General features: G+C 40.8%; 1 protein-coding gene across 2 annotated transcripts in view; it reads right to left on the bottom strand.

The window, feature by feature from the left end:
• Positions 1 to 463: 463 nt before the first annotated feature.
• Positions 464 to 23,853, bottom strand: part of STON2 (stonin 2) — a 66,811-nt gene continuing 43,421 nt past the window's right edge. The window contains exons 2-5 of one of the 2 annotated variants that reach the window (XM_031065430.1): positions 21,485 to 21,635; positions 12,357 to 14,192; positions 6,153 to 6,355; positions 464 to 4,933 (exon numbers count right to left, since the gene is read on the bottom strand). In XM_031065430.1, the coding sequence (XP_030921290.1) occupies positions 4,850 to 4,933; positions 6,153 to 6,355; positions 12,357 to 14,192; positions 21,485 to 21,512 (2,151 nt within the window). In that variant the 5' untranslated portion in view covers positions 21,513 to 21,635 and the 3' untranslated portion in view covers positions 464 to 4,849. The remainder of the gene's footprint in view (positions 4,934 to 6,152; positions 6,356 to 12,356; positions 14,193 to 21,484; positions 21,636 to 23,853) is intronic. The other variant, XM_031065427.1, reaches the window with a different exon arrangement.

Raw genomic sequence — 23,853 nt, 5'->3', positions numbered from 1 at the left:
TATGAAATGACACATGGCTTACTGAACTTTGAAAGAACACAGAGAATCATAGCAGAGGACTCTACATACTTCAGACCTGATATTTGCTTTGCAAACACATTCTGCTCACTCTTTCAGGTACTTCTGGTTTTAGTGGTCAAAGAAGAGACCACTGAGTAGAGGCTTCAATCCTCAATTACTTTGTTTCTAAATGCTGGACCATCTTCCATATTATGTTAGTACTACTTCAAACTGTTATGTGGCTCAGGCTCTAGGCCTGCTCCATTTCCCTTGCAGTCTATTGTTCAAGCTACCTGATCAAGTGATGTTATCTCTTTTCTGTATGTAGTCTCTAAACTTCTACTTTTTGTTGTCCTTTATACCATTCAAAATATTCCTTTTCCTCTTCTGAATTCAAGACCTCTGATTTATCAGAATATACAGCACATACGACTTCAATTTCACAGTGAGTGTGGATATGCTGTTTCATCTTAACATTTATTTAAATTTTCATGTAGTTTAAACAAAAACATGACATCCCATTTCAACTGATACAAAGAAAAAAAATAAACCACTTCTACGAAGTTAGCCAGTGTATAGACTTACTTATTTTACAAAATAAGAAGGTAGGAACATGTTACAAAATAATAATTAAACCAATCAATGTCAATAGTGCAAAGAATAAATTGCAAGTATGAAAGAAAGAGACAGAGGAGGAGGGTGGGACGGATGGGAGGACGGATGGCTGAATGTGTGAGGGGTGGCTGGCTGACTGAACAAAACAGGAACATTAGGAAGAGCTGTACGTGTTATCACACAAAATTTTGTATCTTAGACATGTCATGATGTAGATTTAAATTCAGGGGCAGAAGAGGGTAAGTACTTCATCCATTAGGTGATCTCTGTGTGCTGTAAATTCTTGTGCTGGTCAGTTCCAGAGATTAATACAGCTATGCACACAAGCAGCTAAGAGTCACTGCAAGAAATTTTTCACCAACTGGAAGAAGGGTGACCTATCAAGGACTTGATTAGTGCACTGAAGGGCCAAGGAAATGACTGAGAATTTTATGCAAGCAAAAGAGCAAGCACCTCCACCTTATCCACTTGCTTTCATGCTCTTTCACATGCAATTGCTGTCTATCCTGGGAGGTGACTGTTCAAGAGGGAGTTTTAGCAGCTACTAAATAATGTGGATGGATGTTGGACATCCTATCAAGTAACTGTCAGCCAGCAACCCACCAGAGAAGGAAGATTATTTCTGCAGTGTTTATAATGATACTGCTGTATCTGATTCCTTCATAAGAAGACTAAATCTAAATCTAAATAAAACAACCAAAATAACATCAGTCAGTTTTAGTATTTCTCAGATGAATTCATCCATTTTCCTTTTCTAGCAGAGTGTCCATAGTTAATAAATGTAAGAGATATTAACTAAAATAATCTCAGCTGCCTGGAGATATTGTTCATCTTTACCCCTTGTGATCAAAGATACTTCATGTTGCTAGGCAAAATTCCATACAATACCTCAAGTCTTACCACAGTACAAATATTAAAACCCTAGTGAGAAATAGAAAGAGGACTGAAAGTGGTAATCACTTCAGGGAGTAAAGGTATGCTTACCTTGAAGGCACATTTCCTGCATGGAGTGTTTGAGTACTACAAAGCTTTCAAATATACCAAAGGACAGTGATTGCATCTTTCTCAAAAGAAGCAGTAATCTGAAACTAGTTAGAGAGATTTTTCCGCATGATTAAAAAAAAAAAATCCCACTACAGGCACTGCTTGTATCTAAATAATTTCTGCTACTTTCAAACTCACAAACTTCTCAGATCTTTTCCCTTCACTCCAATCAAGTCTGTTCAAATTGCTACTATACTCATACAGGTGAAGAGTATATGTACATAAAGTACATATGTGACAAGTGTGTAACACTGAGAAATTGGCACTATTTAACCAATAAAAAACAGTGGAGACCTCAGTAAGGGCACTTAGGATCCCAGTGTTCAAATTCTCAATGCTCGTAATGGTGCTGGACTGAAAAAATAATTCAGTTGAGACACCTGGTGACACCAACAATAGACTTCTTAAAGATTTTGGTTATTAGCACTCTTTTGAAAAATCAAACTACTTAGTCCAGTCCTTAGGAAATAAGGAAATTAAGATCTTTTGAGATTCTGGCTGGGGTATTCATCCTTAACACTTGAAAATTCAGTGGCAGGTACATCTAAAAATCTCTCCAGAGATAAGAACGGATTAAAATGGCTTTCATATAAACCACAACACTTATCCAGTTTTGCCTGCATAAGTTCATGATGACTGGAAGAAATACTTCTGTGTACAACTACATAAGAAAGATGAGAGTCAGGTTTTTCATTCACTGATTCTGAAACAGTGATGAAGTGGTACAGAAATTAAGTAAATCCATAAAAGTCCAGTATTTTTATCTTTCACTTACTGGAACATAGAATATTCTGTGGCGCTAGTATGATAGAGGCTGAATAGTTTAACAATTCAACAGTGATGGAAAATTATATTCCTTTTATTTTCTCCCCTCTTAAGGTGTACGACATACCTGTACTAACTTGTATTACTTATTTGTGTTTCCATGAGCTTAGGGGCAATAGGCAAAAAAAATCAGACACAGCCTGCAGGTCAGAGTAGAAATATCTCCATTTCTTTCACAAAACATTCTCACATTTCCTCAGTAACATGCTTCAGTTTGTTTTTTGTTTTTTTTTTTTTTTTATTTCTTGATGGTGGGATTTCAGAAACCGTACATTAGGAGCTGCACTGAAAAGCAGGAAGACCATCCAGAAATTCTTTGACTGCCTTTGAACAGGAGTGAATTTTGTAGAGGAGCTGTCATGCAACTCATCACAGCCAGTCTGTGTCAGAGCTGAGAATCAGTCACAAATTCAACCCTGTGCTCCCAAATATTTCACAACCTATACAAGTCATCATTAATAGTATCAGAAATTTTAATCCATTGATCTCAAAATTCTTAATAAAAGTTAACAGCATTCTTCCATTTACAGAGAGATGTTGCAAATGCTTAGTATTAACTGGTGTGCTCCAAGGAGCATCCTGGGCCCAGAAGGGCTACCTGCAGTGGAGTATTACAGGCTTGTCAGTAAGTCCTAGAAGGATTGAGACTTTACATATTTACACCATTTACATGTACACCATTTACAGTAGGGTACCTGTCCAAGTATGTGTCACTAGGGTGATGCAGGCTTGAAATGTAGGTGCATATAAAAAAGGCATTTAAAAGATCTCTACAATTTATTTAAAATTCTACAACTACCAGTTTCAGGCTCAATGAAACGAATTTCATTATTTATTTGTGATTTTAACATTGTAGTAACTTTTATAGGAGTCACAGTGAAAGTGGTAAATCAAGAGTGTATTAATTTTTTTATATTAAATGTAAAATGAAATAAATTTATAAAAAAGCTTTCATTTTAATTCATTATTATTTTAAATTACATTGCCAAAGTTTTCCAAATGTGTATTTTATAGTCAGTAGTAACCTTTCAGAAGATAAATGATTTAATAAATTACTTACTTTACATTTAACATTACAAGACAAAATATTACACAAGCCATAGAAACAACTAAAAATCGGTACTTTTAACACTGTTTTCTCTGAAATGCGTGTGAATGAGTGATTTATATCTTCTGCATTTTTATTTAGAAAGAAGTTTTAAGACTTGCTATTACTTCCAGGTAAGTTGGGATAAAAAAATCTCCATGATAGAAGCTTGTTAATTTTTGGAAAGAGATTTGGAGCCCAGTTAATGGGAGTATTATAAAGATACAAGTTATTTATATTGTAGGTTCAAGATAGAACATGAAAATAATATTGTGCTGGACAGACTTCCACAGATTTTCAGGAAAACAAACAACATTTTCTGTTAAAGTAATTGTGTTCTGACATTTTCAATAACCACCCATTTTTCCCATCCAAGAAAACATACAAAAAAGCCCCAAACCCAAAACTAAGCCCCCATGTTTTTCCCTTAAATATCTTTCTAGGCAGGAATGATCTGATTTTAGCAAAGTCCCTCTGGTACCTCCACTATGGTAACACACATTCCCTACTGCTAGCAGCCATGACTATGTTCAGTCAAGATACCAGAACAGCTCAGACTACAAAGTAAAAATTTTAAGAAATTGCAGAGGCTTTCTTGTAACTTGTGCAAACCCTGTGAAAATGTGCACAGTGACATGTCACTCAAGGGATAAGACAGGAAGGGCTGAACAGAGGTACAGCTCTGTGATCAGCTGTCCTGTCTGTAGTTCATCTCTTTCAACACAGAGACCACTCTCTTTGTTTAAGATGCAGAGTGTGTTGATTCTTCAGAATGATGCTCAGGGTTTTCACTCTGTGGACCATTTCAGAAAGGAGATTTTATATAATTTTCCACTCGATCCTCCCTGAATTTTATTTGGCAGTTCAGAAGGAAGCAATTCAGTCAAAGGCCAAACCAAAAGGCATGGAAGCAAAATGCTTAATGTGGGAGGGCAAGATTGTGAGATAAAGGCTATTTTCTGGTGTGGCTGAGATGGTTGCCAGACCATACTTTAGTGCAGAACCTAAATGGTGAAAAGGCAGAAAAGGCAGGCTTGTACTTTACTGTACAACTGTACTGGTTCCAGCAAAAGCCCGTGGATCCCCTCCAAACAAACCCTGACCACATTCTTCTCAAAGTATGGATCATCAGAAAGAGAAAAAGTTATACTCTTCAGAGCATTATTTTAAAAGTACTAGTCCCTAATTTTTAAAAGCAAAATACCCAAGCCCTGCAAGTCCTTTCTTCCAGGTCTTCAATTTGACCACCCCTCTTGGGACTTGCAGACTGATCTTCCTTTACTGTGTAGCACATTCATTGACATCTGCAGTACTTTCTCCCTTCAGATCCTCATTCAAGCTTTTTTTCTGCTCAATTTCAACCTGGTAGAAGAAAAAGAGGAAGAAAATTTGTAATGAGAAAGGAAAACAAAAGATTCACAAATCTTCCTCAGTGGTGGTTCTTGTGTTCAGGCAAAGAAACTCTTGGTGACCTGAGAGGGCTGCGAGGAAAAATAGACTGAGGATCAGGGAAAATTGGATTTTATTTACTATAAGGATTTTCAGTCTAATCTAAGCAGTTCTACAATTCAACAGTGTCATGAAATAATTTCCAGAAGAGATAATGTCATGCAGAGAACTCACATGACTTTATATTCATTACCATTTCCAGTTGTACTCTGAATTCAAGCTCAGGACAAAATCTGCAGACGATAGGTGGCTTCCTACGTGACAGCAGAAAATCAGCCTTAATTATAAATTCTGAGAAGACTGATATATAAAGAAAAGAGATTTTTTAAATGATCTGGAGTTCGAACAGAGACCCATAAGGATCATCAAATCCAACTGCCTGCTTCTTGAAGCAGTGCCTAACACTACCCCAAATCTCAGCACATTCCCTGCTGTCCTCAGGCTCAGAGGTGCTTTGGCCTACAAATACCAATTTGTATTGGGATAGGGCCAAGGGGATCTATGTTTGGGTTCTAAATTTCCTCATCTCCAAAAACTTGGGAATAATCCAATGTTTTAATTCTTAAAAGGGATACTTAGGAAGATCAAATATTATCTCCAGGGAATTTAAGAAACTACTAAAAATGTAATTACAATTACCAGTAAAAATATTTGCCATGAGAATCTTTTCAGAATCTCTTTATCATTGCTCTCAAAGAAGGCAATGTAGGATGCCAAATTCTCTGCTGAGTATTCAGCTAACATGCAAATTTACTGAGATATTTTGGCAGGTATATACATAGTGCACTTTCCTATCTGCTCCTTTCCTTAGGGCAGGCAGAAGAAAGAAGTATTTAAGCAGAGAAATACTGTGATTCTTTTGTCTGCAGTAGGACTCCCACGGTAGCACTCCCACTAGGGAAGAGCAGCAGAACTCCTGTTCAAGCCAAGCAAATTTATTCCATCTTCACTGAGATAATCCACTGCTTATTTGCCATGAATCAATAGCTGCACATGGGTAGCTACTGCACACAGCCTGGCATGAGCCAAATTCCCACCTCTATTGTCCATGGTATTTTCTTTGTCTGCCCATACTTTTTAAGACAATGAAGCATGCAAAGTAACCATGGTGATTAGCACTGCTCAGTTTTACCTTGTAACTGTAGTGTGCTGAATAGTTGACCCACTTCCTGACATCGGTCTTGTCCTCCACAGAGATGGAGCGGACAGCGGCTTTGGACGCAGAAGTGGTGGGCATGTCAAATTCCACATCTACATAGCGGACAAAACTGGAAGGCACTTCCCGGTCAGAGCCAAGCTCTAGGTGACAGAAGAAGCAGTGAGGATGGCCAGAAGCTGGAAAAAGAGAGTAAACAGTCAGGAGAGTTGTGTCAGATGAATCAAAACACAATGCCTAGGAGAAAGCAGCATCACGAAGCTGCAGGAAACTGAGAATCTCCCTAGGTGAATTAGTTCATAGCAAGTGTCTTACCTGCTTCACTGTGGCTAAAGTTACCAAAGGAATTAAACAAAATGCAAAAGGATTGCTAATCACTCTAGTTTGCTTTTAGTGGGTGAAAATACAAGAAGTAAATCAAGCACAGTAAAAGTATTTGTCCTCTTGATTCCCTCAGTGTCTTTCACATGCTAAGTACATTGTGGCACATCCTTCTGAAATGCTGTGAAATGACAGTAAGGAAAGACAGAATTTGGAAATATTTGATGTTTATTTGAAATAGTTTCCCTCTTTTTAACAGAAGAAAATGTATTGGATTTCTCACGTTCTAAAAGCAAATTTGTGCAAGGTTTCAGAGTAACCATTTATTCCTCACTGGAACCCATGACAAGGTGGCTAGTCATTAAGGATGGCAAGGAGAGGAGGTAATGCTTAGCTCTGCCATATGTAAATAACCCTTATTATTCTTTCTTCTTTGTTTTCCTGGACAGCGGTGATGTTTAAAAATTAAAGCAGGGACTTCTAGTCAAACTAAGTCGGCTTTTTCTCTGACTGCTGCCAACTCCTTAAGCTCTTGAGCAAGTAATTTAATGTCTCTACCTCAGTTTCTCTATTTGCAAAATGAGGATGAAAGCCTTCACAGCCACACAGGGTTTTCTGATTGAAAGGATCCCATTACCTACATATGTGTAAATTAATGTATAAGTAAATGAATGTATAAGTAAATGAATGGAATCTTTGCCTGCCTTTATTACAGGCTTTAGGATTCCTGAACACTTGTTCACTAAGAAAGTTCTTCTCCATGCAGGTCAGCAAGGTGTACAGGACGGAGACAAGGAAGGAGGAAGGTAGACAAGTAAAGAGAACTGGATGGGGAAAGCCCAGAAGTTCCCACTGGGAAAAGATGGAATACACCTGCTTAGCCCAAAGTCAGCCTTGTTAACTGAAGCCTGAAAAGCAAGATGTAGGAGTATGACTTATCTCAATAGGATGAAATTAGGCAATCTTTAGAGGGCTTAGGCATTGCAACGTGACCTCTGAAACAGAACTGGAAAAAAAATTCTACTCAGCGTAAGTCTGGGTAAGAATTTCATCTAGAGCCAGCCTCATATATCAAAATGGTCTAGCCAAAGTTTCCTCACTGCTGGAAGGTTTGTAAAATAATGTGTGTGCAGCAAATCCAGACTGTGCAGTTCAGCAGAGACCAAGGATATGCAGCACCATAGCTGGAGACAAGTTATGAATGAATGGGTGCAGTTATCAAGCAGATATAGAGGCTCAAGTTCTTGCAAGCATTAAAAATGCATCTGCTTTTTGTCAGGATTAATTATCCCAAGCAGAGTACTGACTCATTTGCCCTGGTTCTAAAGCAAGCCAGGATCTCTGTTTGACAGCCCTTCCTGGCTTTTCATACATGGACATTCTTTTTCCTGGATCAAGAGCTGTGGTACACAGCAGGCCTCCCTGGGGGTCCTGCCCACCACAGGAGAGCAGCAGCCCCAGGAGCTCTCAGAGAGCTCTCAGGGAGCTCACCGTGCCCTCCAGCACTGCAGTGCTTTTGCTCCTGGCCAGTTCTTGAGCATGGCTGTGGTGAGCACAGCCATGGTGGCAGCGCAGGTCGGGATCTGACACGGGGCCCCTGGGTAACACAGCACTGCTGTCTGGTAATGCATTATGAAGATGCCTAAACCTGGCTCCAAAAATCTGTGTTCAGCACTCAGTACTGGCAACCAACCCCCAGTCTCAGGCTCTCTCATCCTTTCATATCTCTTTCCTCACACTGTACCACTTTCAGCAGACTCCTCACTGTAATCCTTCCTGCTCATCTGCTTTGATATGCTTTTCCTCTCCAGTTTGCTGTGGGTTGCTCCCTCCTCCAGAGTGGAGAATGCCAGCAGCCCAGGAGGAGTGGCTCAGTTCCCTGGTGCAGGCCACATCCACAGCTGCAGAACATTCAGCTTGTCCTGTGACACTCCTGAGCTGGCACGCGCTCAGCTGCTTTGGGGGCGGATGTGTGTGAAGGTATCACTGGGAAGTGTTCAACTGGGCTTCAGCACACTGCAGGCCAGGTGCTTTGGAGAGCTGACCTTTTCAACTCTTCATATGAACGTTATTAATTTAAACCAGCTCATTGTGGTAGATAACAAGGCGAACAGATTAAGAAAGCTACTCCTTCACTGAAGTTACTGCAATATTACCTAGCCCATCAGTGTTCATTACTATTCTGCGCATGAGGCTCATGAGGCATCACCTCTATAGACTGTTCAACAGGCTCATTCAGAGCTCTTTCTCTAATGAACAGGTGAACAGGTACCCTTCTTAGTAAAATCAGGAGGAATCAACACACTGCATTTGTTTTGCACCTCTTGTTTCCTTGAGCTACTACCAGTTGTTCTGACAATCAAGGATCTGATAATTAATATATATGCAAGTGTAACTGTGATTGGAGAGAATGTGCTTCAAATGACTCATGACACTCCAAATGTCCCAACATGTTTGGATTAAAAGATTAAAAGATATAATCCACTTCAGAAAGTATTCCAGGCAGCATGCCTGGGATCCACAGCCAAACTAGATAAAGTTCAAATCCAGATCCAAGGCTCTGCATAGATGTTACATCTCTGCTTCACATAAAGAGCATTTTTCCATGATCAAAGACTGTTTGGATGTTTCCCTAGTATTCTACTGGTGGATTAAAAAAAAAAGAACATGTGAAGCGCAGCCAGCAGCAACTGGAGCTGTAAATAGCCTGCAAATAGGCATTTTTCATCAACTCTTTTGTTCATAATAATTTTAAATATGTCACAGGCAATAAAGTTTACCAAGCTGTAAAAATGGACAAATATTTGCTATGTGGATTTCAGCAATGTGCTCAGTAGAATCCAGTCCCAATTTTTTTCCTTAGGTCAAATCACAGTCAGACTATGCACTGTCCTTCACTTGTCACATGCTTTTCAATATTCAGTCATAAGTAGATACTTCGGCTACAAAATAATACAGACAGTGCTGATAACACTGTCTCCTAGGGAGAGAGAGTGCAAAGGGCCCCATCCCATTAGAAAGCACAGAAAGAAAAAATTTAGATAAGAGTGCAAAGCTGCTGAAATAATTCTTAACAATCTGGGAGCTTAGGATGCTGCAACCTGCATACAAGCAGTGAGTTATGGCAGGACACGCTCTCCTGGGGACGGCAGGTTTGGGGGTCATGCTCCTCACTCTACACAGAGACTGCACCAGTCCACTTTCAGGGAATGTAGTGAAGGACAGGAGGCCCAGCTGGCTATCTGGAGACCTCTGGAGTTCTGGGATTGTGTTTGCAAGGGACTGTGTGTCAGAGCACACACTGTGGATGAACAGAAAGTCCCAAAATGTGTACCTACATGCGTACTCCTCTGAGCATGTCTGGCAGGCAGGCACATGTGCTGGAGCACACATGCAATGCATATGCCCCAAGTAGTGTGGACCTGTTGTGTGGCCTCTGGAGGCAGGTGGAGCTGCAGGCTGTGACCACATGCAGCACTTCCCTCAGTTCCAATGTGATGCCACTACTCCTCCTCTGCTCTGGAGTCCCAGGCATAAAAGCAGGTCATTAGCAGGCCAGATATTTTTGGAAGACCCAGAGTGCTCTTAGGGGCGAGTTACAGGTATGACAGTAAGAGAGCATAGTGTGAGCCAGTGGACTCATAGTTTTGTGTTTAATGCTTGAGAACTGTATCATTTATGACAACTTTGCAAATACATGGAGTTGGGTCATTACATGACTTGTGGATGGGGCTGGATACAGCCAAGCGTGCACAAGGCTGGTAGTTAGATCCCACATGACTATCACGTGGACAAAAGCATATGTTGTCCATCAGGCAAATCTAAGAGGGAGTGGGAATGAATCCTTCTGAGTGCCACTTAATATACCTCTTTGTTTGCCATATGCTTTGAGAAAGACCATCGGCTGAAGTACCACCAATAAACAGAAATAGTCCCTGAAGGGCAAGGTCAGATTTCAACTACTTGGCCTGCCCTGTCATCACTCTGGGATTCCCTCCCTTTCACATACCTCATGTGTCTTGGCCAAGACAGTGTTTCCAAGGCTCTTCCTTTCCCTGAAATAACATCTGATCTGACCGGAGGGGTGAGGACACTCTCTTCCTCTCAGGATGTAAACAAATACCAAGTGCCCTGTGTTTTGCATGATGACACTGATGGATAGATGCTCTGTGGCAGGGGTCCAACAGCAGCAACAAATCTGTAATGTATTTCCTTCCCCCTGTCACAGTGTATATACAATAAAGAGTCACAATGGGAAAGAAGGAAACAAGAGGCACAGATCAGTATCTTCCTCAGAGTAGCAATGAGTAAGGCAGCATCACCTTGCAGGAGGCAGTAGAGACAGGGGGTTTGCCTCTTCTCCTGGTTTGCTACTGGCATGTTCTGTGATTGTGTTAAAGTCTGAGGGCTTTAGTTTCCTCAGCTGTGATGTCTGTATGGTACACTGAGATCTTTGCAGAGAAGATACCACAGAAGGCTCAATTTCACAGCATCTCATTCCCAGAGTCCATGCAGATGGCATATTGAGATTTTCTTCATAAGCATGTTATTGCTCATAAACAGCCTGGGGTGAATTTTTCATTGCTGTATTTCTCTCAGGTTTCCAAGCTCTTTCTTCCTCCACCTCAGTCTACAGCAAACCTGGAGCCTTCCCTTTTGTCAGTGATATCCCTCCAAATTTGTAACCCGTGGTGTCAACTGGTGTCCTTGGGCTGAAACATGATCCAAAAGATGAGGACATTTGGATCACTGTTTTGCTGACACTCAAACTCAGGAAAAACATATAGAGAGTGCCAAATCTGGTACCACAATGAACTTTCTTTCAGGGAACACTGAAACCCTCCCTGTGGCCCAGATGCATTACTACAGCATTAATACTGAAAAGTCCATCTCATTTGTAAAATTCTAGATCAGACAGGTCAAGAAGTAGAATTCACTACAACTAAGAATAAACCTGAGTTGTCCAGCTTTATTGTGCACCATGGATGACAGACATCAAATAGAACGACTAGCAGAAATGGCCACAGGCAACAGTAGCTTGCCTACATAATTTTCAGGTTTAATTATGACAATGCTACTAGAAATACAAAGACTTGGGATAGAAATACAAAGTGGGTTTCACGTTGGTATTCTCTCTTCAGGTTTAAGCTGTAATTCCCTGTCTGCACTGATCACAGATACATAGCTACAAAATGGTATTTGGAAATGTCTATTTTTTTTTAATGGTTGAGCAATGTCTTCTGTTCTCTTACAATCCCCATTTCAGATAATTCAGAGGCATTAATTGTGGCATATGCATTGAAATATGTAGCATGGGCCCAGTATGCTTGGAAAAGATATCACATGTGCTGGAGCTATAGCAATATATCTGATCCTGTCATTCAGCCCCACAGCATAGAATCTTGCTTTTGAAAGTTACATGAAAAAGCTCTGCTTCCAATCCCAGTACTGAACACACAGATGTTTGATGCCTAGGTTTCATAATCAGAGAATCACAGAACCATTTACTGGAAAATATCTTTCAGATTATCAATTCCAACCATTAACCTAGCACAAATCTAGTCTACCACTAAACCATGTCCCTAAGTACTACCTCTTTTAAATACCTCCAAGAAGAGTCAGAACGCATATTTTTGCATCTTGGAAACCTAACACTATTTTTATCATTAGCTATATTTGTAGTATACGTAAAACTATTACAATGAATGGTCAGACAAATACTTGATGCAACTAACTTACGCCCTTTGGTATACTACAGAGGATGATATATCTCTCACCATTTAAACTCAGTATTTCTTATCTTTCAAAAGACATAATTTGTTTTAGTTTATTGCTGCAGAGGTTGTATATGGCACTCACCTGAGTTTTTGTCAGGCAGTCGGTTTATCCTCCATACGATGGAATTAAAGGCATGCTCGTATTTGGCAGTTCCCAAAGTTACTCTCATTACTGGCTCAGAACCAGACAGACTGGTTGATCCGAAAGTGGCTCCCTTGTTCACCTTGGCTTTCAAAGATTTCTCCCCCAGGACACTCTCCCTGCGGAAGTTCTTCACCCACTCACTTGGCACGGGGTAGCGGATCATCACGTTTTCACAAGGGACCTGAGTTAAAGGGTCATGGTTGGAAGAGAACCCCGTGGACATCATCAGCCAGCTCTGCACCTCCACCTCAGCACCATTGATGCTGGCAGCTGTCCTCAGAGTAAAAGGCAAAGTTTTCTCAGCAAAGACAGTCCTGAATCTCATCAGTTCAAACCGACAGGCATCCAAGGGGTTGAACAGGATAATACGGGAGTTATTAAACACATCCTCATCCACACATGAATGGAAGCGGCAGCTGTATAATTTAATCCACTTAGTGGTAGTAGTGGGCATAATATCCTGCCTTGCAACTATTTCATTCCCTTTGATCAGGATATCGTTAAGGCCCAGTCTGCATTCTGCCAGGCCAGAAAGGAAGCTGAGAACATAGATATGAGTCAGTACACTGTGCTGGAGAATCACACTATCTCCCTTGGCCAAGATGCCATGAAACTCATCCCTGACATCCACAGTGATTTCTTCTTCTTGATAATTCAGTCCCACCGTGCTCAGATCTGTTGATGAAGCTGGCAAGTTCATCAGTGTGTCTTGCACAGCAGTGATGAAGCTAAGGAAGTCTTCATAATCTGTAGTCCCAAGCTTGATAATTTGCTCTCTCTCTGCAGTGTGTGCAATGGCTGGTTTAGGCTGATACTTCTTTTTCTCCTTGTATGTTGTGCGATCCAACCGCACGCTATGTATCCTTCCATTCTCATCGTAGTTCTGCAGCTTGCGCTCTGAAATCTCATGATTGATTTCAAGTTTGAGCTCCCGAAAAGGCTTCTCTAGTCCCTTCTCATAAAAAAGCTGTATACATCCACTGTTAGTCAGCTTGACATATATTGGTCCCCAGTGCCTGGATGACATAATGTTCTTCTTCTCTGGGATCCTCAGCATCATTGGCCATCCATCCTTTGGCTGAGCTGGTGCCAGGTTAAATAAAGCTGCATCCAGATCATATGGCATCATGGGGTCATCATCAGGCAAGGTAGGACTGCTCACACCATCTGGGTCTCCAATCTGGAGCTGTTTGAGCTGCTCCACAGCATCTGTGTGCGTTACAGTCTTGTTTGCCTCATGGAAACTGACGGTATCAGGCTCTTGATGGAGAATAATGAGAGAGTCTCTTTGGCTTTTGGCTGGAGCACTGGAGACAGAAGAGCTTTTGGAACGCCTCTCCTGCTCCTCAAAGAATGAGCTGAAAGGATTGATGGGTGAGGGTTGGACATCTCGAAGAGATTCATCCAGAAAGGGATTAGTAGCACTCCACGGTGGTGTTTCAACAGAAGGCAGCTTGGTTAAAGAAGAGAGATCTAGTTTTTGAATTTTGGAGAGGTCTCCCAATGTACTTTTAGGACGCTCTCTTTTCTTTAAAGACGTAGTGAGATTAAAGTTAACATCTGGAGCCTGTGTTTCTGCAGGTGGGGTATCTGTTTTCAAGGGAGAAAGGCTCTGTGGTGCAAAACTGACTTCATTGTCATCAAAAGTCACCCAGCTGGGAAAGCGAACTGTGGTTGGGGTAGATGAATGGCCATTCATGGATGTGTTGTTCAGCTGCCAGTTGACAGCCTCCATATCTATCTCTTCATCTTCCTGGAGAGATGAGGAGTTATCTTTAAAAAAAGAGGGGAGGGGAGGAAATTTCAGCTAATTATTCTGGAATTACCTAGTTCACTCCTCAAAAAAACCCTCAGAGTCTGCACGCTCAAGGAAGGCCTATTCATATGTTGGGCAAGAATAAGATAGTCAAAAGACTTGGCTAAAATGCTGAGGAGTCTGACAAGAATCAATTAAAAGATACACAGTTAAACACAGAAAAGTCATCCAGAAAGACATATTAAAGGAATGATAGCAATGATTGTACTGATCTCATCCCAACACAATGACCTAAAGGAGAAACCACGTGTCACAGTGATTTTTTAAAACTTCCCTCTCTAAACTTTCAGGATGCATTTCTTCTCTACAGTTATCTTCTGTTATTTGCCTGGAATGTTCCCTCAGTCTTGTTACATTTTTCCTCCCTTTTCTCTCCCCATATCCTTCCCTCCAGAGAATAATCCAGTAGGAAGAGGAATAAACACTGAGGAAGAGCACATCTGCAATCTGTCCCCACATACTTGCCTGTGCATTTGCCATTACATAAAAGCACATGGGATATGGTGATGGAACTACAAAAGGTGCCCAGGTGTGATTTTTCCCCAGGATGTGTTCAGCAAAGAGACTCTTTGTTGTACCCAGCGTGGAAGACTTTGAAAGTCCTTGGATGTCTCTGAAACATCTCTTAGCGAAGCTGTGATCTAGGGATATATGCTAGGATAAGGAAAAACATGGTTTTGACTTGTGTTGTGGAACCTGTCCTCATCCTCTCTCAGGACAGGGAACCTTTCAATGCTATTTTCCTAGTCTCAGGCTCTGCCAATACACTTCCTAGAAAACTGTATCACAGTGCACTATTTCAGTCCCAGCTCTTCCCAGGATTGTTGTAGCGGTAATAAGGCGTTTTCCAAAATGAGCACAAATTCTCAGTGTTAAGAAATGTAATGATCTTCTTCCCATTTTCTTCCTACTGAGCTAATGAATCAGAATGCTCTAAAAAATGAGCAGCCAGCATGAAATTATACTGTGTAACTGCACCATGTTTGCTCTACATGACACAGCAGTGCTGGCATTTGTGCTTTTTGCTTCCCCCAGACATCCCACGTTTTACACAAATCACTGTTCTTCAGTACAAGCAAGAAGTAAATGTAAAATGTAGCACTGTGGTATAGCTGTACACCTGTGATTTGAGCATAATTTACAACAACAACACCACCAAACTATTTTAAGTCATTATTTAAATTGCCACCAGTTCCCAAAAAAGATGAGCTTGTTTTCCATTCTGCCTCAACCATAACAGACAATTTGAATTTTTATTTCAGCTACCATTTAGAATATGAAATAGGGAATACTCATGCTAGCCGAAGTGCTGCCATGAGCTCATTATAATGTCTTGGCTAACTTGATATTCTGGTCCTCTCATTCCAGTAAGTTTACCCAACTTTCTGATCTAAGGACAAAACACATCAACCAAGTTCTAAGGGTTATTACAATTGAGAATTATATATGAAGGTGAATGATACCAATTTATTTTTCAAGCCACAGCAATACAAAGCAATAACAAGGACAGCCTTTACAGACTACCCATGCATTGCAAAACTGTTGAAAAGGACAGTCCTCTACATACTGTATTTAATGACCCTAGAAGCTTCTGTTGACTTTTTCCATTGATGTTCTGACTTTTTCTAACAATTATCTTTCTAGACAGAAGCCTGTGCTTATGGGAAAGAAGGACTACTGCCTTTCAGGCATTTGTGCTTACAGTGCTTCACTGCCCAGAATTATTTGCCTGGTGTCCCCTCCAGTCACACCACCCCTTGCTGCTTGGAGAAGGAAAAGAGCATCTTCCCAACAAACAAGACTGAACTAACCATTAAGACACTGGTTTCATACTACCAGAACAGCAGTAGTTGCAGCTGCAAGTCTCACTGCACTATGCAGGAAGCTATCAATAATTTTCCTCTTCTCTGTTTATCTTTATTCAACTGGAGAAACTAATTAATTCAATCAGAGTCCTTTCACTCTTCCTTGAATAAAAAAAATGTTCAAGATAACAAAATTTGTAATGTAGAACTTTCTTGAGTGATTTAATTTAAAAATACTCAGTGTTTTTATTGTGTTATGTTTATTGAGTAGTTAAAACTCTGGTTCATAAAAAAATTCTGTACCACTAGCGTGTCACATATGGTATAGAAAAACTGAAAAAATATTTCATAGTCTGTGTACAGTGAACTTCCCTTTCTCTTGTACAGATCTTGGCTGCAACTACAGTTTTATAGAAGTTCCTTTCATGTTCAGTAGTGTGTACTATGCAGTGCCCTAAGAAATCAGAATGTGTCTGTCTAGTCTTAAAAAAACCCCAAGCATCTGTAACACATTGTGCACAAAACTGATACATTAGATTTGTGCAGAAAATATCCATATTCAGAAAATGCTCTTTCCAGATCTACTGCTCACTTTTTAGCCTGTAAACACTTGGAAGTTAGCATACTAATATTCCTAGACAGAATTACAGTCAAGAACAAGCACACAGCCTATCCAAAAATCACCAGAACATTGCAGCAAAGAGAGATATACAGCTTTAAAGTGTAAGTGCCTGTGTCTCCAATTCATACCAATTTATCATATGAACAATAGACTCCAAACTCATGTAAGTAGACTCCAATAGTTCATGAAAATAATGGACAAGGTTGTTAGTGTCTTGAATAAACTGTTACATCTTTACATCAGGCAGGAATTACATGTAAGAGGCAGTTACTTTTAAAGGGAATAAAGTTCCCCTAGTCATAGCTAGAAATCATTTCATACTCCAAGTAAAAGCACTGCTTATCACTTAAACATAGCTTGCTTTTTTTTTTTTTTTTTTTAGTAAGTATGGCTACTCAAAAAAGAAATTGAGGAAAACACTTTTTGTTCTCTTTACATACTTAAAAGAGTGGAGTTCTTCTCTTGTGTAACACAATGGTAGTGAATGGGTCCCAGAATTACTACAGAAAAAGAGGCTTTTTGATTTAGCTCATTTGAGAGCCACAGATCAGGAAAGCTCCTGAAGATTAGTTCATGTATTTCCATTAGCTGGCCAGAAGGTGGTACATTAACACTAATATAATTGGAAGAAGTGTTCAAGATCTTTACAAGATTTTGACAACACTATGCCTGTTGAAAGAATTCACATGCTACATGCGACATAATAGTATTTGCTTATAATTAGATTCAAGTTGTGAACAGAGCTCACCTAAGTGGTGGAGAAAAGATTAAAACCTCCTCCTTCTACCCGAGAACTTATTTCTATTAAACAAACAGGTATATTCATAAAGTAATTGTCTTATCAAGTAAGCATGCCTACAAGATCCATTACAAAGCACCTTCATTTCTACCCCTGAAGACATGGCACAGATATGATTGACATATTTTTACCACTATGTCATCTAATTGAGCTCTCAGCAAGGTGTGCTCAGCCCAGAGATTACCAAGACAGTGACTACACCCTGGACTTAGTCATTGCTACTGCCACGGGAATACTTACACTCCCAGTTCGGGTAGGCAAGGCAAAGCCTGTGTGTGACAGGACAGAGCAGAGCTGGAAAACACCAAATGAACCTGTTTCAGCAGAGAGATCAATAAGAGAATGAGAGAGTCTCTGCAGAAGAATGAATCACGCTACTTCATCTTTCAAGGAGCAAAGAAGAACAAGACATGTACAACATTTTTCAAAAGCAGTTTCTTTAAAGGTACTTTGGCAAAGATAAATGAAGATAGTTTTCCTCAATGTACTTTGGACTTTGCTTCTCTCCACAGATGTCTGCCTCCCTCTCTGATTTTAATCCACAGTACATACAACATATCCTTCAATAATGGAACTGCCACTGAGATGAGACTATTGACCTCATGAAGAAATTAGAGTGAGTAAGGAAAGAGAAATGTGTCTGCAAGCCCAGGATGCTTCATGAAATTGGTATCTGGCAAGAAGGATAAATCTGCAGCCAGCCCAATAAATGCAAAGATAATCCCAATCCATCTTGGAGGAGCTGATGCTACCATGCATTGAACAAGCTCTATTTTGCAAAAGGCAATCACTTAAATCTCTCATACACAGACAATACATTACTTCATTATGCCATAACTTTTCAAGCAATATATGGTGAACCAGTAACAAAATACAAAGGTTTGCGGACCTTGTTAGTTTTGTCTTGAGTACCTGAGGTAATACCACAGGGAACAAGTCTCTCATTTGCAGTGCCAGACCACAGGTGGAAACGTGCCAGCTACTGCATCCCTTCAGAATCTGGGGTCCCACTGAGCAGCATAACCTTTGATAGCAAAGCAACACACTATGGCCTCAAGCCTTGAGTTATGGATTCAAATGGCTGCTGCTCTATGTGTGGAGTCTGGCCCTGCTGAATAAATGTGAGAAATGTTCCCATAGCTATGGGAAAATCCAAGGCAGGAGACCATCATGTGTGTTAAGTGGCTGAAGCACTGGATTGGCTATTGTCAGTCCATCAGTTCAGAAACTGTACTGGCAGTGACCACAAATGGTAACATCAGCTGATGACAACTTGGTAGTCAATGCAAAATAACTGGTTCTCTGATTCCTAGGTGGACACTTCATGCATGGCTGAAACCAGTGTCACCCCAGCTATCTGCTCAGTCTTGTGCTGATTCTTTAGCAAAAAAAGACAAGTCAATACACAGGGATGTTGAATAAGCCTGTACCATTGCTCAATCCCTGCTTACACAAATAAACACTGCACATCATTTAGAAAGAGACAGGATATTTTACATCTTCAAAAACACTACTGCAAACACTACTGGCCCCTCACAACATTTAAAAATAGTAGCAATAACTTCCTCATTCCTATGCCCGAGGCATTTCCCAGGATCAAGTTTTATATCATATCAAGTCAGCAGCTCACATCCTGTCTGCCAGATTTGTCTGCATATCTCAGGTCATGTGGTCAAGAGGTAATCTCATATTTATACACTACCTTTACCCTGAGCACTATCAAAATGATTTACAAGTTATGTGACTGCTGATATTTAAACCAAACCTGAAGACCCATTTAGAAATTTCTAATGTAAGATTCTGTGGAAACTTCAATTTCAGTTATGTATTTTAATAATTTAGTTACCTGGTGAACTGTGGAGATAAATGTGTTTCACAGACAACACAGGTGACATATAGCTACAAATCACAGAAGATAGCAGTGCTCAACTTTTGCCTAATGCTAATACTTTTCACCCCTGTAGCTTGTTAGGCAAACATTTTCTGTTTAAAATGCAAGGAGACCATGTAACTGCATGAGAGTAGCCAGTTTGGCCAGTTCTTCTTGCTTCAAGGCAGATGTGAGCTCCAGGCTACAGGGAAGTTTTATGAGCTAACAGGTGAGGTGCTCAGTAAAAAGGTGAGAAGAGCTGTAACAAAGCCACGTGCGTCTCAATTAGTTGTGTTTTTTTAATTTTGGAGGGATTTTTGACACATAACACAAAGGACTGAAGGTAACTGGCCAGAAATAGTGTGAGAAAACAAAAAGGACATGATCTACATGCAATGCCTGACCCACATAGATACCACTGAAGATGCACCTGCCAGTTCAACATCCATCCACTCTCTCCACAAAAAAATAGTAATTAAAGGTGCCTGAGAAGCAGGATGATGCAAAGAATATGACATAGGAACGGGCTGCAAAAGTCCATAGTGCTAATCTGAACCATGTGACTGTCTAAGTGACCATCAGCTAGCAATTTACGGCCTCTGCTCCACAAGTTTTCTCTCTGTAGCAAAACAAAAATACTGATGTAATGGGAAGTGTTAATGGTTGTTGTCATGTGATAAATAGGCTATCATAAGTCATGTGAAAGCCTGTGAGTTTTCTAGAAACCATAATGGATAAAGGGAATAAGCAAGGAAGCTCCTGTAGGGAATAAAACAATTGCAGAGAGTAGAAGCTGTGGCCCTCGGCTGAGCAAAACTTAACTTATGTGTGTCAAGGTACTTCTTTGGGCACTGGCCATTGCAAGCAAGTGTATCTGGGTGAAAACAAAGAGAAAGGTGGAGAGACTGCAGTAAACAGCTAAGGCTCAATGCTTACATGCTGGACTGGCTGTGAACTGCAAGGAGAAATGCTGGGCTTTTCCTTCATCCTGTTTGCTCCTCCCACAGGCTAAGAAACAGGGTAGTGTCCACACTATTTAGAGGCAAGCGAAAAAGGTTTACCAAGACCTTGGAAAGCAAATGCTTGCAGTTATAGATTGTGAAACATGCTTCTTACAGTGAGATAGGCACCACCTTATTTGGTTATTGTTCTGTTATTGTCTTCAAAATTCATATTGGGGTGTTGCTAAAGTGGTTGCAGGGTTGAGTCAGGATGCTGCACTGCCAGTTTTCACCTCTTGAGGCCTTTAAAGATGTGTTTTGGATATATGTTGAGCACGACAATTCAGAGACAGAACATAGTAGGAAGAAATATTCCCACTAGTGATAACCTAACTCCAGCCTCCTTTACAGTGATACTGATCTCAGTTTTTGCCCATTCAAAAAAAAAGTGATGCGACAGGGGTTGTCTTGGAGGGTGTTATGAAAAGCATAGCTGTGCTGTCAGAGTTTGTGCTTGTCCTGCCAGTCTGATGAGCACAACCTACCATCAACAACTTCAGCCAACTTTGGAAAATAACAGAGTTGACCCAGCTCACTCATCGTATACATATAACAAAAGGACTCCCAAAGAGGGTGGAAGACAGAAAACTTTCCAGTTTGTTCATCCAAATACATTTTAATTAATTGTCCTGCTATACAGCCCTCTGCCCAAGTGTGAGAGTCTTGTTATCATCCTGTGGTGTTATCAGCATGTCATCTCCAGCCTCAGGCAGCTGTCCACCAGCCTGGGAGGCTGCTATGACAGACTGGCTCGTTTTACGATATATTGCTGTGATTGATGAGGCCATTCCCCCTTTTCTGCACTCATCTGCTCCAGGCCTGAGACTCCTTTAGCACAACCAGTCCAGGCTCCCACCATAAAACCCCAGCTGTTGTGCAGCTATTCACAATGGCAGGAAATCAACAAAACCAAATACTGGGCTGTTGCCTATCTTATGTCATTTGGAGTTTTGTTTTTCCTTTTTGTATGTATGTGTGTAGCTGCCATGGTACACAGGATTATTCAGGGTCACTCCACAGAGGCAGCCAATTAGAAATCATCCAACAAGCAATTTCTTCCTCCCTCCCCTGGACCATTGGTTGGTGTGATTACAGTGAAGAGAAAGGCATGGGACTCTGTTAAGTGTGAAAGTTCAAGCAAAAGTGACTTACACGAGTAGAATGGAAAGATGTAACTCATTATGTTATCACAGCACTGCGGGGAGAAGTGAAGAAGAAACCTATACTTCACTCTTCTGTGCTGATTTTAAACTTCCATCTTTCCATCTTTAACAGGCATCTTCAATCCAAGCTATGATTCTGGCTGGAGGCAAAACACAGAGTATATAAAAGGTGCAAATTTCTGAACGTTAGTCTTGAATAACTTCTCAGACAGCTGATTTCTTTTATAATTTTTAAGTTTTAGCAACCCTCATCACCACCTAGTCTTAGCTGTGTGGCCTATTTCATCCCCAAATGATGCTCACCATTCCTTTGTTGGGAATGCAGAGACGGGAGGAACAAGGAATCGCAAAAATTTTTGTCCTGAGGCACTGGAAGTAGGAATTAGGCAGGGTATTAAGACTGGATAGGATGGAGCTCTGAGAGTCAGGACAATCCCTGTACAAAATACACCACAGAAAGCTAAGTGGAAATAGACTTCTACATTCTGGAAATGTGGAAGGGACCTAACAGATCTCTTCAGGGTACAGGACAAGATTAGGGAGGGAAAAAAAAAAGGTATGGACAGTGTGACAGGAAGCCTTACTGCCTCTATCACCAAACTGCGCAGCTGGTTTGGTGGCAGCGCCGGAGAGACAAGAGCTGAGCACAGAATGTGACCAATGTGAAGGAAAACAACAGGGCCCCCACAGCTGCTGTGCCCTGTAAACAAAGCTCAGCTTTCTGAAGGGCCATGTGAGATTTTGCAGAAGAGTCCTGAAAGAACTGAGGTCTGCCCAAAGGAAACAACAAGGATTAGAGAAATGAGGAACATGGGATAATAAGATGAGGACTTCACTGAGCTTAAACAAAAGGTACTCAGATTACAAGATATATATTTTAATGTACTCCTACAAAAAGATCAAATGAACATTCAAGAAATAAACGGGCAACGCTTAATGCATAACCAAAACACCCAAAAGCAGTATCTTACACAGTGGCACTGACGGGTGGAGGAAATTGACAGGAGTTATCTAAGAAGAACAACATTGCTGTGGACAAGAATGACTGCTCAGTTCACTGGTGAGCATTCTATTCTACCATTTCAAGGACTGATCATGTCCTAGGAAAAGAGGTTTTTTTCGTCATGAGATAATGCTGCAAAATAGCTTCAGTATGTTAGGAAAATGGGGGCAAGAGAAATTTTTTTCATCCACTGGTCTATCTTGATAAAGGACTTATATAAGATGTCAGAAATAGCTGTCAGATGAGACAGTACCACCACTACCACCAGCAGACTTCCACTAGGTTAACAAGTCTGGAAGAAATATCTAAATTCATTTAGGAATGTAATGTATTCTGATCTTTTGCACTGTGTCTCTTCAGTTTGCAGATTTGTACCACTCATCTAGGTCACATCAAGGTCAAATGGTAGAAACAAAAAGGCCAGTCATGTGGACAAGGATAGGCACCCTATGGAAAGGTTTGAATTTAACTTTTCACATGGAATGGCATTTCTTGTAAGCTTTGTTCAGAAACATACATATGAGCACTTGAAGTCATGAAGGAGAATTCTGCCTTCCCACTGGCTTCAGAAAAGCATGTTTCTGCTTGAGACAAGAAAAGAGAATGTACTGGGAGTGTGTTTATTTGAACCACAATTTTAATGCTCGAGAAATGCTGACAGCTTGCAAGATTAAATCCTGTATTTACTAACTCAGCAGTATCCTCCCCCCTAAATTTCTCCATCAACACCACACCACAACATAAGAGGGAAACTAGAAAACAAGGTATCTATTGACACTTGGCAAATCTGCACTTGAGTTCTCTGAGCTGGATCTAAACAAAACTGTTTCTTGGGATTAACTCTCATGATTTTGGATATGAAAAGCGGTTCACCCATAAAGCAAATTGAAACCCAGATCTCTCATTACATGATCTGAACAGTTGTCAGTTGGCAGCAGCCTGACTGTGCAGGGATAAAAACCGTGCCACAGTCCTGCGGGTGAGCCAGTCTCCTTGTGAATAGTTTCAGGATGCATCAGGAAGCAATTACCAAATCCCAACAAAACCTAGTTATGACCCCTTTCCTTCATCACCAACTATCACTTAGAGAAGCCAGAATTATTTTTCTCCTCTCTCCCCTACAGTTAAAACACAAGTTAAGAGGATTTTCATTTTCCCCTTTAAACTTTCAGCCCGGTTCAATCTCTTTGTGCCGAGCCTTTTGTCTTCGGGAAGAGGCTATTTCGCTGGAAGCCGATGGAAAGACCAGTGTCCGGCAGACAATGGAGCTGTCTGCAGAGCAGGCGCTTCGGAGCGGAGAGCGGGGCGGCGGCGCCACAGGCATTCCCGGCCTGTTGCCATAGCAGCGGGGCGAG

Source organism: Geospiza fortis, unplaced genomic scaffold, assembly GCF_000277835.1.
Source record: "Geospiza fortis unplaced genomic scaffold, GeoFor_1.0 scaffold54, whole genome shotgun sequence".
NCBI lineage: Eukaryota > Metazoa > Chordata > Aves > Passeriformes > Thraupidae > Geospiza > Geospiza fortis.
The sequence above is the reverse complement of the archived record's forward strand: the minus strand, read 5'-3'. Positions and strand labels throughout refer to the sequence as shown.